At 36.5% G+C, this 19,272-nt stretch overlaps 1 protein-coding gene across 5 annotated transcripts in view; it reads right to left on the reverse strand.

The window, feature by feature from the left end:
- The window catches only part of LOC149815249 (protein GIGANTEA-like), a 32,274-nt gene that overhangs the window by 1,023 nt on the left and 11,979 nt on the right, over positions 1-19,272 (reverse strand). For all 5 annotated transcript variants that reach the window (XM_089989379.1, XM_089989378.1, XM_089989381.1 and 2 more), the window contains 6 exons: positions 16,670-16,910; positions 16,421-16,571; positions 8,797-9,006; positions 7,091-8,635; positions 412-480; positions 54-272 (listed from right to left, as the gene is read on the reverse strand). In XM_089989379.1, coding sequence (XP_089845505.1) covers positions 54-272; positions 412-480; positions 7,091-8,635; positions 8,797-9,006; positions 16,421-16,571; positions 16,670-16,910 — 2,435 coding nt within the window. The remainder of the gene's footprint in view (positions 1-53; positions 273-411; positions 481-7,090; positions 8,636-8,796; positions 9,007-16,420; positions 16,572-16,669; positions 16,911-19,272) is intronic.

A 19,272-nucleotide genomic window follows, 5' to 3' on the forward strand; every position in this document is an offset into this window, starting at 1 on the left:
GCATCTATTGTATAGTCAAAATTGCCACAAAATATAATCAACATTAAAATCACCTCTAATTGTGGTAATGTGCATGCTTCACCATCAACAAGCATTCCATCAGTGGCACGGAGAAGAAGATCAGAGGCACTGGCAATAATCACCAAGGATTCTGGGGTATCGTGGTTTCTTAAAAGTTCTGCGAGTAAATTAACAATCCTTTGGTTGATTCTCCACATTTTCTGGCTTTGCTCATCGTCTCTTGCAATCCAAGGCTGCAAATCCCTGTCTGCCTGCAGAAGGACAAAGTAACACGAGTCACCCGACTCAATAAAAGAGAAAAAACGCATGCCAAAAGTGAAGGAATTTGAAAGAATAAAAATAATCTTGACGGCAAACAAACACAACAAAAAGTTTGGAAAAGCTTAGCACCTGAAGAATGATGGCTGTTGATGCTTTTGTTGGTGAGGCTAATACAACATTGCACAAGGCATCAACCACCTAACAGCGTGATGGAATGATTAGTTCATTGCCCAAACACATTAAGAGAAAAATGTGAGAAGCAGGTAAATGGGCATTGTGTAACCCTAATAACTATGCACATCAACCACAGGAAAAAAAGAACTACAAGACGTTATTGACATCACCAACATCCATATAAAAATTAAATAGCTAATCAATAGTAATGCCTTTGTTCCTGCCACATGATTACAACACAGTTGTAAGAACAGAATGCTGAGTATTGATTCATAAACCTAACGTTGTAGGATATTTGTAATTTTTCCAGTTGTATGATGGAATGAGAACCTTTTCACTTTTTTACACCTATCACTTAATTCCTCTTGGGACTTCTTTTCATGATATCAGTGCTACAAAAGCTTTCTATCATCAAAGAAAGATCACTCAACATGCATAGGCTGCCTATGTTTCCCATTTTCCTAGACTTTCTCCTCTTCTAACTCATATCGCTGTTTTTGCTACCCCTGAACTTCTGTACTTCAATTGCGGCACATCTTTTTTCTCTTTCCATTTTGGCACAAAGAAAACCCTTCCCCTCTTCTCTCTACGCGAGCTCAGAAACGCATAGATGCAGCCGTAGCAAAGAAGCACAAAATGAGAGGAGAAACTAGAAACTTCATTGGCCGAAAATGGAAGGGATTACAAAAGATATAGGAGCCAACCCCACTTCATAACTTCCTAACTTTGAAAGAACTAAAATGAGCTTCTTACTTTGACTCCTACACCCTTATTGTATTTTTGTACAAGAATGCCCTTATAAATACAACAATATACATGAGTGAATATGACCCAACAATAGTAATATACTAATATTCCATTTCTTAACATTCTCCCTCAAAATTGGGATGATGCAAGAAGGATTATTTAAAGTTTGGAAAGGAATGTTTTAAAGTGAGGAGCAAGACTTGCGGTAAACACATCAGCAACTTGCTCTTTAGAACTCACATGAAGTGAAACTATTCCATTTTCATATGCGCTCCTTATCAAGTGACAAATTATTTCACTATGCTTTCCATTTTCCTAGACTTTCTCCTCTTCTAACTCATATCGCTGTTTTTGCTACACCTGAACTTCTGTACTTCTTCAATTGTGGCACATCTTTTTTTTTCTTTCCATTTTAGCACAAAGAAAGCTCTTCCCCCCTTCTCTCTATGTGAGCTCAGAAACTCATAGATGCAGCCATTGCAAAGAAGCACAAAATGAGAGGAGAAACTAGAAACTTCATTGGCCAAAAATGGAAGGGATTACAAAAGACATAGGGGCCAACCCCCTTCTCTAACTTCCTAACTTTGAAAGAACTAAAATGAGCCTCTTACTTTGACTTCTACACCCTTATTGTATTTTTGTACAAGAATGCCCTTATAAATACAACAATATACATGAGTAAATATGACCCAACAATAGTAATATACTAATATAACATTTCTTAGCGTTCTCCCTCAAACTTGGGATGATGCAAGAAGGATTATTTCAAGTTTGGAAAGGAATGTTTTATGAGGAGCAAGGCTTGCGGTAAACACATCAGCAACTTGCTCTTTAGAACCAAAATGAAGTGAAATTATTCCATCTTCATATGCGCTCCTTATCAAGTGACAATTTATTTCAATATGCTTTATCCTTTAATGAAATTATAATTTCTTTGCAACGTGTATGGCACTCATGTTGTCACAATACAAGGAGGTTCTTTCAACGACCTTTTTAACTATATGATCTCAACTGTAACTTGAGTCATAATTTTATATATTAAGCTTAGATAAGGCTAGGCTCTAAGCTTTGTGGAAGTCGACAATGAGAATAACATAACAAAATGCACAGTTTTTTTACTTTTTTGGACTACATACATACTTGTAATAGAGAGGTGAGAGGTCTATATAAGAAAGCCGTTTTTGTTCCACTTTGTGACTAAAAATAAAGGGAAATAAAATGGGAGAGGGCACGATAGGGCCCTTATCCTTTTCTTTTTCCCTCTTTCTTTCATAATCTCCTTCCATTTTCGCTCTTCCTTTCCTTACTACAGATCTACAGCGTTAACATGCCTACACAAGGGACTTGACACCAATAAGATGAAATAAAAGTAGGCACTCTGTCACATGGGTATGGGTACGGAGGGTGCGACACGAGAGAGAGATCGAAGAAACGAAGGAGGACGAAGCGAGAGAGAGAGGTGTACTTGGGCTTCCTCCTCCTGTGGAAGGTGCAGAGAGAGAGGCAACAACCACCCCCCTCCATTTTAAAAAAATTTCCTCCACCCCCAATCTTTCAAAAATATCATCCTCTTAATTCTTATATATATAGAGTAATGCTCGGGTGCTCCGGGAGAACCTACTCCCACGTACTAGAAATCATGGTTGTAGATTGTATCTTCTCAATTAAACCTTATGGATGTACTCAACATAGTTTATTTGATAGGAATCATGCTTTGGATCATGTTTTAAGACATAAAAGTAGAATTTTTTAAGTCATGAAATTTTGATACATTGTGAGCCATTGATTTTTAGAGGTCATAAAAAACATACATATAGGATATAATCACATGATCCAAAACTTGCTTTCTACCAAATATATTAGTAATGATAAGGTGCTCCCAGAGTACCTACTCCCACATAATAGAAGCTTTAGATTGTCAAATTTCTTAAACTTTTTTAGTTGATCAGACCCTACAGATATGATCTATAAGCATTATTTAGTAGAAAGCAAGTTTTGGATCATGTGATTATAGCATATATGTATGTTTTTTATGACATTTAAAAATCAATGGTTCACAAAGTCTCAAAATTTCATGAGTTAAAAAATCCTACTTTTATGTCCAAAAAACATTATCCAAAGCATGATTCCTATCAAATAAACTATGTTGAGTACATCCATAAGGTTTAATTGAGAAGATGCAACCTACAACCATGATTTCTAGTGCGTGGGAGTAGGTACTCCCGGAGCACCGGAGCATTCCTCTCTATATATATTATATATAAGAATAGGACTAGGCTCTAAGCTTTGTGGAAGTCGACAATGAGAATAACATAACAAAGTGCACAGTTTTTTTTTACTTTTTTGGACTATATACATACTTGTAATAGAGAGGTGAGAGGTCTATATAAGAAAGTCGTTTTTGTTCCACTTTGTAACTTAAAAATAAAGGGAAATAAAAGGGGAGAGGGCACAATAGGGCCCTTATCCCTTTCTTTTTCCCTCTCGCTTTCTTCTTCTCCTTCCATTTTCTCTCTTTATTCTTCCTTTCCCTACTACAGGATCCACAGTGCTAACATGCCTACACAAGGGACTTGATACCACTAAGATGGCATAAAAGTAGGTGGTATGTTGCATGGGTACGGGTACGAAGGGTGCGACACGAGAGAGAGAGAGAGAGAGAGAGAGAGAGAGAGAGAGGTGTACATGGGCCTCCTCCTATGGAAGGTGGAGAGAGAGAGAGAAACAACAACCACCCCCCTCCCTTTTAAAAAAATTTCCTCCACCTCCAATCTTTCAAAAATATCATCCTCTTAATTCTTATATATAGGGAGAGTAATGCTCCGGTGCTCCGAGAGTATCTACTCCCACGTAATCATGGTTGTAGACTCTATCTTCTCAATTAAACCTTATGGATGTACTCAACATAGTTTATTTGATAGGAATCATGCTTTGGATCATGTTTTCAAGACATAAAAGTAGGATTTTTCAATTCATGAAATTTTGATACATTGTGAGCCGTTGATTTTTTGAGATCATAAAAAACATACATATAGGATATAATCTCATAATCCAAAACTTGCTTTCTACCAAATATATTAGTAATGATAGGGTGATCCCGGAGTACCTACTCCCACATAATAGAAGCTTTAGATTGTCAAATTTCTTAAACTTTTTTAGTTGATCAGACCCTATAGATATGATCTATAAGCATTATTTAGTAAAAAGCATGTTTTGGACTATGTCACACGGGTGCAGGTGCGGGTACGGGTACGAGCAATTTAAAAAAAAATTGGACACGGGGACACAGCTATATATATATATATATATATATATATATATATATATATATATATATATATATATATATATATATATATATATATATATATATATATATATATATATATAACAATAATAAGATCCGACCCCGATATCATCTTGGATCCGGACCAAACCCGAGTCCAAATTAATTTTAATAAATGGACAAAAATGGACTCGATCAATGTTGACCGAGTTCAAAATGTGGACGGACTCGGCCCCGATGCGTTGATCGAGTCTGACACTTAGTTGACCATGTCTGACCCGTGTCTGAAGCCGCACCCGTGTCCGAGCGTGTCGACGCGGGTGTGCCGGCCTTTTAGCAGAGTTCGTGTGACTTAGGTTTTGGATCATGTGATTATAGCATATATGTATGTTTTTTATGACCTTTAAAAATCAACGGCTCACAATGTCTCAAAATTTTATGAGTTAAAAAATCCTACTTTTATGTCCAAAAAACATTATCCAAAGCATGATTCCTATCAAATAAACTATGTTGAGTACATCCACAAGGTTTAATTGAGAAGATGCAACCTACAACCATGATTTCTAGTACGTGGGAGTAGGTACTCCCGGAGCACCGTAGCATTCCTCTATATATATTATATATAAGAATTAAGAGGATGATATTTTTGAAAGATTGGGGGTGGAGGAAAAACTTCTAAAAGGGAGGGGGTGGTTCTCTCTCTCTCTCTCTCTCTCTCTCTATGGGGTAGGGTTTGACCCCAATTTTTTGGGTCGGGTCAGGTTTGAACCTGACCCAACCAAGGACGTACCCATAACGTGTCCAGCACCCATATCTGTGTCGGGCTGTGTCGACACGGGTATGGCTACTGGTTTGTCGTGTCTATGTAACATAGAGTAGGCAGACGACCTCAGCACCTAGGTTTGCAGTGAGTGTTTGAGGTTTGATAGAACTTAATTTTTGAAGATTTTTCATGTTTTTTTCACCACTTTTAGGTAAGTGCATAACTGAGTTTCTATGTAACAGGGACTCTTCTAATAGGGCACCACATCTGCGTAGCACCCAGGAGGGTGCGACACTTGGACACAGCTTCCTTTGTGTTGGGTGAAGTCAACCACACTGAGGTCCATTTATATCCAAAAGTAGATTCAGTTAACCCTATGAAGTCCATTTATATATATATATATATATATATATATACACATATAAATTATACATATATATACACATATAAATTATATATATATACACATAAATTTTATATATATATATATATATATATACACACACACACACTCCCCGCACCCAAGTTTTTTTATAGTGCTGCATCACCGCATCCGCACCTGCACCTATGTGACATAGCTGAGTTTTTTATTTTTCAAGGTATTTTCTATCTTGAGCTATAGTAGTTTTTATTCAAATCTGAAAAGCATAGAGGAGCTCGGGTATTTTCAATGGTTGGAATAAACTACAAAAGGGCTAAAGAGGTCATCCAGTTGGGTGATTCAATTTATGGTTATTGGTGAGATTTGTGAATTTTTATTGTTCTGTGGCAATGGTAGTATAAGGGTTGCATGACTGAGATAGCTTCAAAACCCTAGGTCAGCAGTGAGAACAGGTTTTGTGTGTGTGTGTGTGTGTGTGGTTGCATGATTGCTCATGTAGAGAGCCTAGCATGTGTGGAGATGCACTTTTTCTTCGAATTGGATTACTAGCCATCTAATATAAGGTGTGTTAACATTGTTTAGGTGTGATTCTTCATTTTGTTAGTAGCACTCATTAACTAATAGAGGTGCTAGACTGAGTAAATGGACATTTGCAAGGAGAAACCAATAACTCCTACCATTAAAGGTCCAATTGGAGCCCAACCCATGAGTGGAGGAGGGTCAACTACTAGTGAAGTTTCAAGTTTCTAGATTACCAATGTTAAGTTCAACGTGAAACATTATGAAGAATGGTCACGGTATGTTAAGATTTCGATAGGAGCTAGAATTCAGGGTACATCAATGGGAGTGTGAGAAGACCCAACGAAGGTAATCCAAATTACTCTGATTGGGAAAATAACTATCTTATCATGGCATGGATACTCCAATCAATGGAATCATCAATTGAAAAAACATTCTTCAATTGTGAGACCACCGAGGAAGTGTGAGATGCAGTCTCAGATGCATATTCTAAAAAAACCAATGTGGCTAAAAAGTGTCATATCTTGGACAAGGTGGATTGATGCAAGCAAAATAGGGTGGTTCCTAAGTGATTATTACAATCAACTTTGGATACTATGGAAATAACTAAAACACTATGACAAAAGAAAGTGTTCACAATGCATGAAGTGTGACCATGAGGAAAACAGAAACTATAAATCTTCTAAGAGCATACTTAATATTTTCATCAATCAAGACTGATGTTGTTCATTCCACAATATCGCAAGCAAAACAGATATAAGTGAAAATAAATAAAAATAAAATTAATGTGATTATGAAAATAAAGACTATGTAATGACAATGGATGAAAGAGATGTGGGGAAAATAAGAAGGAAATCCAAAGAATATAGTAGAAGAAGCAGATCTAAGGAAGAGTCTATGATGTGTCAAAAATATGGGAACCAGAGGGATGTTCTACCTGCCTCCACCCTTGTTGGGCAGATGTACCTTCGACATTCATTTGCAATTCAGGTTCACCAATCAACTTGTGCCAGAGCAAAGATACAACAGAAAAGCATAATTCTTGTTTTTCTGCAAGCACAGATCTTAAAAGAATCTGTGCATTACAGTTAAATCCAACATATCCATCCATAGTTAGAAAATTAGCAAGATCTAAAGCGTCGACAGGAAGATTTGTCACACTTTTCCCAGATGCATTTAGCATGACATCAGTCAGGAGCTTTGCCTTCTCACATTTTAAGAATGTCCCTGTTGCATTATCTCCTTCCCTCTGGGAGGAAGATCCCTCATCTGTTTTAAAACTGTGGATATTTGATGATTTCAACTGTTTTCTGACTTTGTAGCAAACATCAGATTCATTCCTTTCAGGCATGCGCAGTACATGTGCCTCCAATGGTTCTAACTTGTCAACAATCGAGGCAACAGTTTTCCCATGAATGTCAATAAGGTGATAGAGAGAAGAGGCTCTATTGCATATCTCAGTGTCCCATTTACATCTCATTAGAACAGCTAATGCATGCATGCAAGGCTTTGATCTTCTAAACAGCCCAGAAACATGAGCGGCAACCATAGCAGCTGCAACTATCTCGTTTGAACTGTAACTCCATGACGTGCCAACAGAGGATGGCTTTAATGAAAATAGTGCCTCTAAAATTCCCAAGAACCTTCGTGCATGACAAACTGCTGGGCACATGCCATTTCTTAAGCCAGGGGTCCCATTGATATTTGAGACTTTGGCAATGACTGAGCCTCTAGAACTGGAGGGTCTGTCATTTTGTAAAATAAGAGGAAACAACTGCAGCTCACATGCAAGAGCACAAACAGCTGCGAGAACGTAAGAATCAAATGCAGCCACTGGTCCTTTCCTTTTGTTAATTTGGTTTCTAACATTTGTTCGTTTCTCATTAACTGTCTGTTGATCCTCAGAAACTGAATCCTCAGAATGGGCATCATCACTCTCAGACAGACTGTCACTTCCTTTTGGCAGAGCTTCATGACTAACACAAACTGCCAACACTACAAACAATAGACGGGAGGCAAGATCTGCTGAAGCACTCGACTCAACAAATAAAGAATGAATCAATGTACGAAACTCTGCCACAGCAAGGTTTTTAGAATTTGTCCCTATGCCATAATTAGAGAATCTTGACTTTTTTGTATGCTCTTTTGAGGGCTGTAGAGGAAATGTCCTTCTTAGAATTGCTTCAACAGTAGCTACAAAGATCCTCATTAAGCATGCTTCAGCAGGGCCCCCTCTAGGCAAATACTCCAACACTTTGAGAAGTGGAAGATACAGATTCCATGACAGAACCGGTGGCTGCAACGGGGTGGCAATTACAATTTCGGGCAAATCAACAGTTGAAGAACTCAAAGAAATTAAGCCATATGCAGCTTCCCAAATTGTACAAATTCTCCATTCAACCTCAGGGCCATGGGCACACAAGAGTGATGCAATTCCTTGAGCTGTAGCTTCTACAGTAGCTTCTAGGGCAGGAACTTCAGCCTGGTTAGGCATTCAGAGGCACAAGCAGCAGGAAAGTGATCAGTCACTAATTAATAAATGCATTAGTTTTAACTCTATATACATATAAATGTATGGATCTGTGTGTATGAAACTAATGCATTCGTATATAAGTTAAAAAAGATGCCAAAACCTCATCACACCTGTTTTCTGTGGTAGAAGGGCAGGCTTCCAAGAGCTCCATGCTGGACATCAACACCTTCAGCATGTCGAAGAGGAGGAAAAAGTAATGAAGGCTGAGAAAGTATTCGGAAAAGCAAAGCTGCTGCAGCGTCTGCAGCAATGCCTGCTCTCATGGACATTGCTGTCCCAATGGCACGAAGGAAGTGCAAATGCATCCAGTTTCTGGGAAGCTACAACAGAAGAACAAGGAGAAGTCAGGAGTATCACAGTATCACCAATTGATGCTAAAAATGAGGAACATTCTGAGCAGTAAATTGCAATTCTAAAAATTGTCGACAATATAATGTCAAACAATGAAAAGAAATAAAAGAGCATTTAGAAGCTAAGATGAAAATATAACTGAGATGATGCAGCATCTTCAACCATGTGATCCTAATAAAAGATAACAGTTTGTATGCATAAAACCACCAATCCAGACAATTAAGATGCATGTAGAAGCTGATAGCTCATGAAGAACTAAACTACCATAGACAATCATGCTTGGAAAAAGGATTGAAATTTATACAATGGTTACTGGACAATTTGCACAACAAAAATTGCCAAAATAATTAGAACTTTCAAGGATCACTTCAAAAAGTAATGAAAATATGGAAAGTTAAATGACTGACAAAGAATCAGAGAAAATGCACTGCTAGGAATTAAGATAATGAGTAAATAGGAGTGTGAGAAAGAATGTACTCATTGGTTGTAGAGTATGAAGCTATCAAGGACAACATTTTGGGAAGGGAGATCCTCCTTCCATTGGGAACAATGTACTCATAGTTTTCGAGGGAAGAGGATAGAAGAAAATTAGAAGATAGTGAGGTGAATACTGAGGGATCATCCCTCCTTGGGGGCAAGTGTCCTAAAACCTCATTTGAGCGAGGTAGAGGGGGAGACTCTACTTGAGGACAAGGAAGAGACCAATGGATGAAAGACGAGAAAGATAAGTTAAAATGTAGACATTGTGGGAAAACAAGGCACACCAAAGATCAATGTTGGGTCATTATTGAAAAATCCAATTTCTTTAAGAACAAGGCATTTCATTCTATAAGTGTACACACTTCATCACAGAAAGGCCACGGTAGCAAAGAATGATGCAATAGCCATTTTGAGAAAGGAGATAGAACTGAAAATGAAGGTTGGAGAAGGATCGATACACTCTTCATCTCTCACCATAGCATCTCATGCCTCTCATTCTACCCAAGGTAATAGTGTCACATCCGACTCTTCACCTAAGGAATGGATCATTGACTAAGGAGCCACTGATCACATGGCAGGAAAACAGGACATGTTTATTGATTATTTTCCTAATGCTTCCAAAAACCCCATTAAACTTGCATATGGTTCCACTAACCCCATGTTGGGAAGGGGTAGTATCAAGACTCCTTGGCAGTGTTATAAAAAAACATGCCTTGAGGCGCAAAAGGCGCACCTCGCCTTGAGGCGCGGCCCTCTGTAACTCAAGGCGCAAGCCTGAGTCACAAAAAAAAAATTTACAAGACTTCTGAGACATAATCAAAAAGATTTTTGTAGGTTAATCTCATATATTTTCCAGTTATTTCAGTTATGTAATAAGTTTCTTAGTATATTACTATATTTTAACTTTTGTTGGTTAATCTCGTATATTTTTCAGTTATTTCAGTCATGTAATTAGTTTCTTAATATATTTTAACTTTTGTTGGTTAATTTCATATATTTTTCAGTTATGTAATCAGTTTTTTAGTTACTTTTACATGTTAATCTCATATTTTTTAGAATAATCTCATATATTTTAACTTTTGTAGGTTAATCTCATATACTTTTCAGTTATTTCAGTTATGTAATCAGTTTCTTAGTATATTTTAACTTTTGTTGGTTAATCTCATATATTTTCCAGTTATATAATCAATTTTTAGTTACTTTTATATGTTTATCTCATATTTTTTAGAATAATCTCATATATTTTAACTTTTGTAGGTTAATCTCATATATTTTCCAGTTATTTCAGTTATGTAATCAGTTTCTTAGTATATTTTAACTTTTGTTGGTTAATCTCATATATTTTCCAGTTATGTAATCAGTTTTTTAGTTACTTTTATATGTTAATCTCATATTTTTTAGAATAATCTCATATATTTTAACTTTTGTTGGTTAATCTCATATATTTTCCAGTTATGTAAATGGTTTCTTAGTATATTTTTTCTTTTATTGGTTAATCTCATATATTTTAACTTTTGTAGGTTAATCTCATATATTTTCCAGTTATTTCAGTTATGTAACAAGTTTCTTAGTATATTTTAACTTTTTTTGGTTAATCTCATATATTTTCCAATTATATAATCAGTTTTTAGTTACTTTTATATGTTAATCTCATTTTTTAGTACTTATTTGAGATTTTCTATTTTGTATTGGTTGTTATTTCATCAATAAAGCATTTCTTTATTTATTTAGATTTTTAGATTTTTTTTATAATCTTTTAAAAGTTTTCAAAAAAAAATTGAGGCTTATGCTTTACGCCTCGCCTCGGTTTTTGGTGGAGCGCTTCGCTACGCCTCAACGCTTCTCACAACACTGCTCCTTGGTTTACTTTGTCATCAACCTTACAGGTTCCATCCTTCCCTACAAATCTTCTTTCAGTTAGTTCTCTTACAAAAAAAAATTAAAATGTTGTATACCCTTTTTCACTGATTATTGCTTGTTTCAGGACCTAAAGACCCAAGGCCTTGGGTCGTAGTAGTGAAAGCAAAGGATTATACATTTTGGAGGACCCCAAGTCTCTAGCTTCCATGAATGAACCAAGTTTGGCCCTATTTTGGGTATTCTTGTGTATAGTTGTATTATTATTGAATTGAATGAACAGTGCATCCCAATAGAGTTGGGCTCCTCTCATTCTCTCAATCTCTTGATACTAGGCAGCCTAGAAAGGCTTGGGAACATCCCTTTATGATTATATATTAAGAGAGAAACAAATTATATAAATACTATTAATCCTTAATGTTGCTCAGCAAACTAGGCACTCCAACATGTTTGCAGAGCACTTCATATATTATAATTGTTCCCAAAGATACTCTCACTATGAACACCAAGGACAGGTACCCTAAATATTTCAATTCCTCCCAAAGATACTCTCACTATGAAACCCAAAGCCAGCTACCCTTTGTTTTAGGTTTTGTCCACACCACCAAGTTTGGCTTTTTTTTTCTTTATTTATGCATTATAAAACATGGTCACAAATCTCATTATTAGATTTTTCTTGGCAAAGGAGAATTTCACAATAAATTAAAAATTGTTTTCTCAAGAAAATCTAAAAAAATCAGGATGTTTAAATTTTGACATACAAAATATTTATAAAGGTATAATAAAGACATCAAAAACATTTAAAAAGTTAAAATATAAATATCACATTAACAACACAGTAATGTTGCGATAAAAACATGATATTTTCAAAATAGGCAATATTTACAAGAATGTAGTCAAGCCATATTTCCATTACTTAAACGAGGAAGTAGGCTTCTTAAGAGGAGAGAACTCTAGCCCCAAATTGTTTTTCCTTTGATGGAGGCTGCACGTTCTTTCTTTTATTAAAGAGAGAAGTCCTAATTGGAGCAGTACAAAAATGTGAACATGAGAAAAGATTACAACAATGTCGTACTAACTAGCATAATATAAGCTATGTAAACTAAAGAGAATAAAATCAAATAATACAATGTGACAAACTAAAAGATATAGTGAGATACAAAAACACCATAGTGCATGATCCAAGGCCCATCATATTGCTGCAGAATAATGATAATGCCCTTCTATTACTCGGCGTCAAGTTGTGCATCTAGTTGCAACATGCACAACTTTCAAGAAATCTAAAGATGTTCTTAGAGAACTTTTATGAAGATGTTAGCTAATTGCACTTCCAATTTAACATATTCTGTTTTGATTTTTCCATTTTCAACTTTCTCACATACAAAATGATAGTCTATCTTAATATGTTTTGATCTATCATGAAAGATTTCATTTGTAGCTAATATTAATGAACTTTTATTGTTACAATAAATGATAGATCAACCTACATGAATTGTCATACAAAGATTGTTAGCCCATGCAACTTCTTATACTACGGCTGCTAGGGATTGATATTCAGGCCCACGCAACTTCTTATACTACGGCTGCTATGAAGATTTCAGCTACTTGCGTTTCTATCTTTTCACTTATGACATCTATCCATTTCTTGTCTGACTGCATATTGATAAGATACTGATTCAGCACCAAGGTTGAGTGTGGAGCTACAGCCACAACAACGGCAGAAATTTCATGGCTGCGCTACTTATTAACCATCCTGGGACAGCCCATCACTTGGTTGATCATATACAATGACAATAAAACTACAGTGGCAACATCAGTCAGTCCAGTCCACAATAAAACTAAGCATGTGGAGTTGCACAAGCACTTTGTTCATGACAAAATATATCAAGAACTTGAAACAAAGTTTATTTATAGAGAGAATCGGGTTGTAGATTTGTTTTCTAAGGCCTTGTCCACATCCCAACATTGGAAGTTAAAGAACAACCTGTTTGTGGTTATAGACCACAGACAACTTCAGGCAGGCTGTTAGAATGACATCATATTTGGGTGTGTTTGATTGGCTGGACAAGCGCCATCTAGACAGACCTGGTGGCGTTTGTCCAAAATGCAGAGTCACAACCACAGGGTTGTGACTTTCATGTTCTATGAAGTTAGATTAAAACGGGCACCACAGGATGCACTTTATTCCACGAGAGCACATTTTTTCTGCATATCAAATGTTGGACAATGACGCATGGGGACCGTGGTGTCAATGTTTGTGATACACACCCTTTATGACTTAAGGTGGCCTGTGATATAACTTTCAGTATTGATCGTAAAACAGAATCATATGTACTGTTGTGGCAAATCTATAATTTCTGGACAAATCAGGAGTATTTCTAGAAATTTTGCCCCGAACCCTAAGTATATTAAAATAGTAACACAGAGAGGCCAATTGAATCAATCTATATTTCAGAACACTTCATGCCCCGCCCCCCTCTTTCTCTCCTCTTTTTCATCACTGCTGAAATTCACACTAAGTTTGAATAATATATCCTAAATGATCTACAAGTAGTTGGGCAACGATAAACTTGAATGACCCCAAAGAAGGTGTAGAAGCAATAGTGTAAAAAGAAATAATATTTGCACGTTTCTTTTATGCACAAGAGGATTCTGTTCACTGCATTAAGATGCATGGTCCTAGAATCATAATAATATTATTATAAAATATCTTTCTGTTTTCAGGGCTTCCCTATGACCAAAAATGCAGGGACTTAATGGATGGAGTGCTACTCTTAATTGGTTGACTGTCCAAGTATGTTTTGTTTCTTTTTTCATTTTTCATTTTTCATTTTTCATTTTTCATTTTTCATTATTTTACATTTTTGTTGTAATAAATTCCTTTTTTTTGGCTATTTATTCCTTTTTGACATTACTATATGCCAATGTTATTAAAATCGATTCAATAGGTGAATCATTTTCCTCAGTGTCGTAAAAAATGTGCCTCAAAGTGCACCTCGCCTCAAGGCACGAAAAGCATGCCTTGCCCCAAGGTGAGGCGCCTTGTGCCTTGAGGTGCAAGAAAAAAACATTGAATGTTTGAGGCGTATGCCTCAGGGTGAGGTGTGCCCCCTTTATTATCGAATCAAATGGGGGTCGGAGCCCCCATTTGACACAATTTTGGGGACAAAGACAGGGAGGCCTCGACCCTAATTAGGGTTAGGGCCTCCCTCCCTCTCTCTCTCTCTCTCTCTCTCTCTCTCTCTCTCTCTCTCTCTCTCTCTCTCTCTCTCTCTTCTGTCTCCCTCCACCAAAAGGAGGAAGAAGGTTGTTCTCACCCTCACCCTCTCTCTTTCTCTGCTGACAGGTAGTCTCTGTTTTTTGTTTTGTTTTTTAATATTAGCCACTGTTTTTTTTTATTTCTGCCAAGTGCCAACACAAGGAGTAAGAAGAAGACTGTTCTCTCTCTCTCTCTCTCTCTCTCTCTCTCTCTCTCTCTCTCTCTCTCTCTCTGCCGAGAGGTAATGTCTTTTTGTCTCTTGGTTTGTTTGTTTTTTGCATTTTGTTTTTATGTTAGTCATTATTTTTTTTAATGTTAGTCCTTTTCTATTTCTGCCAAGTACAAACATTGATTTTGTACTCTCTTTTGTTTAGATAAGAATGAATTTTTTTGTCCCTACATGCACATTTATACGAAGGCAATAATTCGGGAATACAAATTACATTAAAGATAAGAATCAAGAAATAATAGATTTTATAATTTTTTGTTGAAAAAAATATAAACAATTTAAAAAGAAATTATTAGTTGTTGAATTGTTAGTACTTATATGCATTTTCTGATGATGACATGATGTTAAGAAATTTTATTGTTGGCAGATTTTATTACTTAATTTTTTATTGAATGCTCATATTTTATTTCTTAGATACTTCCATAGATAAAGTTGTTGCATTAATGTTACTTTTACATGTTAATCTCACATTTTTTAATATTTATTTGAGATTTTCTATTTATTATTGGTTGTTGCTTCATCAATAAAGCATTTCTTTTATTTAATTATATTTTTAGATATTTTTTTAAAGTTTTTTAAGTTAAAGAAGATAACAAATTTTGAGACTTATGCTTTATGCCTTGAGGCTTACGCCTCGCTTTGGTTTTCGGTGGAGCGCCTCACTATGCCTCAACGCTTTTCACAACATTGATTTTCCTAAAAAATAACCCTGAATTGAATCAATTGTGAACAGCAACTTTTTACCATAAGATGATGTGTTATTAAACAATAAAAAAATATTAAACCATTATTTTAACCCTTCAAAGAATGTTTAAAAAATTGTGTTTAAAACAGAATCAGCCCGTTTTGAATCAGCTAGGGGCTGATTCTGACAACATTGCGGCTATACGCAGTTTGTTAAGTGTTCATTACATATGAATCATTATACTCTTGCATGTTTCTTTTTTCATTCTATACATCGTTTCCAAAAAAGCTCCCAAAATAAAGAATTTTATCAATTTTCACCTCTCTTCTTAGTTTGGTGCAACGCACCAGCAGAATTCTAGTATATTGCAAGTCAAAACCAGGCATGACAAGAACTTGTGTGCATGTGCCTGTGCACAGTGGACAAGCATGCACACAAGAAAGAGAGAAGGCTTTTTTACTATTTCATGCATGTGAAAGGAATTCTTGAATATAGTTAGAAGAAAAAATAAGGTTTAGAAAAGCTCAAATGAGAGATATAAGACTCATGTCAGATATGGAGTTCTAGATCAGATATAAAAGTGTGTAGCCAAGATATGAATAAGCATCTACAATAATGGCAAAGAAGGAAAAGGTTATATATTTCACAAATAAGAGACAAGAAGCCAATTATGAGTCTGTTCCATGAGAAAAACAGAAACAGGAAGAAATTGTGATGACAAAAGCAGACATCCCATTCTCATAGTTCCTGTCAGAGCTATTAGAATTCTATCAGATTCTAGTCAATGATAACAGCTACAATGAGAAGGTAAATTTTAAGTGAAAATAGCACTACAATTACGATAACCTGAAAATGATACATGCATCCACTAACCTTCATTCCAGATGCATAATCTTCAGCTGCTCTAAGAAGCTCTACAAGCTGGACAGCAGCATCAAGTGCATCTGGTGCCCAAGATGGAGGTGCTTCCAAAAGTCCAAGCAGAAGTCTCTGTGTTGCACTTGGAGTAGCAATAGCATAGTACCTAAATGAAATGATAACACACTAAGAATTGCATCTAAAGTTACACTTTAGTATAACTTCAAGAATTGCATATGAAGCTACAAATAAATTGATATTTACCTATGAAATAAGCGTGCATACGGCTCAAGGGCAGGCAACCCTGCAACCAGATGTTCATCTAAATCTGTTGTTGGAGGAGGGAGTAAGAGGGCAGGGACTGCAGCAGCAGTTAAATTTGCAGTTTCATATCGCGCAACCTCCTCATCACAAACACTTAAAATGACACCAGCACCATTTGCAACAGCCCATCTAGGAGTTGATGGCATAAGTTGAGGGTGTTTTCCAGATCCATGGCTGACAGCTAAAAGGAAGTAACAAGAATAGATTTTTAAATCTTCATGATCTAAATGAGAAAATTTATCAACTACATAAATGAAAAAGATAATAAGGCATTTAGTTCAAAACAAAATCCACAAGGATATACACATGTTAAAGATGTTATATTCAGAAAACATATGAAAACACGTAAGTCCATATTTTATAGATTCATAGAGATGGTAACAATGTGGCACAACTATGAGAAGCATAGTTGTTGCCTTTTTCAATAGATAAAGCATAGTTTGAGGTGGAGCAATTTGATGGCAAAGGGAACTTTGAGTTATGGCAAGGAAGAGTTAAGGATTTGTTTATTCAACAATGTTTGCACAAGGCGTTAGCCGGTACACCGAGTAAACCCACTATGGGTAAAAGGAGCAAAACAATGAAAGGAGTAAAGTTCAGGGCTTGGCTAAACTTGGTTCATATTATGAGTTAGATAGCTCCGACTCCAAGAAGAGGGTGTATTGATTGAGTTGTTTGATGAGCGTTCAAGCCAAGGTGGAGAATGTTGTATTTGTGGCTTGAACAGATCCCATGTGAGACTTAATTGCCACATTTGAGGAAACCCAATGTGAGTGGCTTCCAAAACAAGTAAACCTTATGATTCCTTGGGTGTTAAGAAAGAAATTATATATAGAAAGAGAGTGGACTGCTCTCTTTTGGAGAGGACATGGGTTTCTTTGGGCTTTGGTGATCGAGAGAGAAAGAAAGAAAGGTTGTGCTATCTTGGATGGCCTTTCTAGGATTTGTGCTTTCGTGAGTGTTGAGAGAGTGTGGGAGAGTATAAGGGTATGAGATGGTGTTCCTCCATTAAAGGTTGTCAACAAGGTGGTCTTGGGATGCACATCTTGGTGATTGAGGAGGACTTGGCTGCATGAGTCAATCTTCATGAAGGACCGAAGGATTGGTGTGATTGTTCTCATTTGTGGCTTTTGCGTATTCTCTCTTGTATCGGTGGTTGATTTGTTATTAATAAAGGTTGTTGATGTTGTCTCGTAGATGTAGGCATATTGCCGAACCACATAAAATACTTGTTCTTGTGCATGGTTTATTTATTTGCTGGTTATATTGTGCTTGTGTATATTCACTAACTGCATCGATATTGAATTCCATTTACCTTGATACTGGGCACAGGTCCCGAAATCTCAACAAGTATCAAAGCAATAGAGTTCCAAATATGAGAGATAACAAAGAAGATGAGAACAGAAACTTCATTAGCAAAAGAATGAGAGAGGTTTACAACACATATGGGACATCCCCTTTTGGTTACACAAAAAGACAAAAACCGTTGCCTTCTAACTTCTTGGCTAAACACAAAAATTCCCTTCTAAAATAATTATATGTACAAGACTAGAAGGGTAGCACCAACACAGTAATACATGCATTACACTATTCAATACAAATACCTTAGGATATTCAGGTATGTCAGAGATATTATGCACTATGGGATGTTCTTCTCTTCTTCCACTACATGTGAGCTAAGAGCCTATTGTGATGCTGATTTTGTGAGGCTCTACTAAAGATAGACTATCTACAACTAGATTCTATGTATTTTTCTGGGAGCTCATTGATTTCTTCGAAGAGTAAATGTGGATCTATCTCCAGCAGAGGCAGAGTATAGGGCTACGGCTCAAGTCATAGAAGAACTCATTTGGATTAGATGGCTATTGAGAGATCTTGATTTTCTTATTCGTGAGAAGATTCCTCTATATTGTGATAACATGAGTGCAATTCATATTGTCAAGAATCCTGAATCAATTGACCGAGAGGGGGGGGGGGGCACCACCCTTCCCCTTTTTATACCACTCTTTTGGAAAAAGGTTGACCAAGTGGTCAACCAAATTAAAAAAAGGTCAAAAAAGGCTTTGCATCCTATGCAGCGACTAGGAGGTAAAAGAGGACTCCACCGCCCCAACCCAAAAGCCCAGGCGGTGGGGCTGCACCTAGGCCACCTAGGCACCGCCTTTGACAACTAAGGGTGCCACTAATAAGTGATGCCATAACAGAATATGTAATCACAAACCATTATCAAGCAGCGACAAAACTGATAATTTACAAAACCGCCACTGGACATGAGAAGATATTCTAATAAAATCTTCCAAATTTTCTATTCTTTTCTAAAGAAATGCAAGGTATCTTGATCAGTAGATCTCATAGTTTAAAAACTCGTCGGGTCAACCCGGTGACTCGGTTGACTCAGCCCGGATTGCCCAGTCACTGGGTTAAAAACGAGTACAAACTCATTTTGAACAAAACTCGGCCGAGTTGACCCGACCGAGTTAGCCGAGTCATGGGCAAGTCATGCATGTATATACATATATAATATATTTTATATATAATTACCT

This window comes from Nuphar pumila, chromosome 15 (genome assembly GCF_984573655.1).
Source record: "Nuphar pumila chromosome 15, dmNupPumi1.hap1.1, whole genome shotgun sequence".
Taxonomy (NCBI): domain Eukaryota; kingdom Viridiplantae; phylum Streptophyta; class Magnoliopsida; order Nymphaeales; family Nymphaeaceae; genus Nuphar; species Nuphar pumila.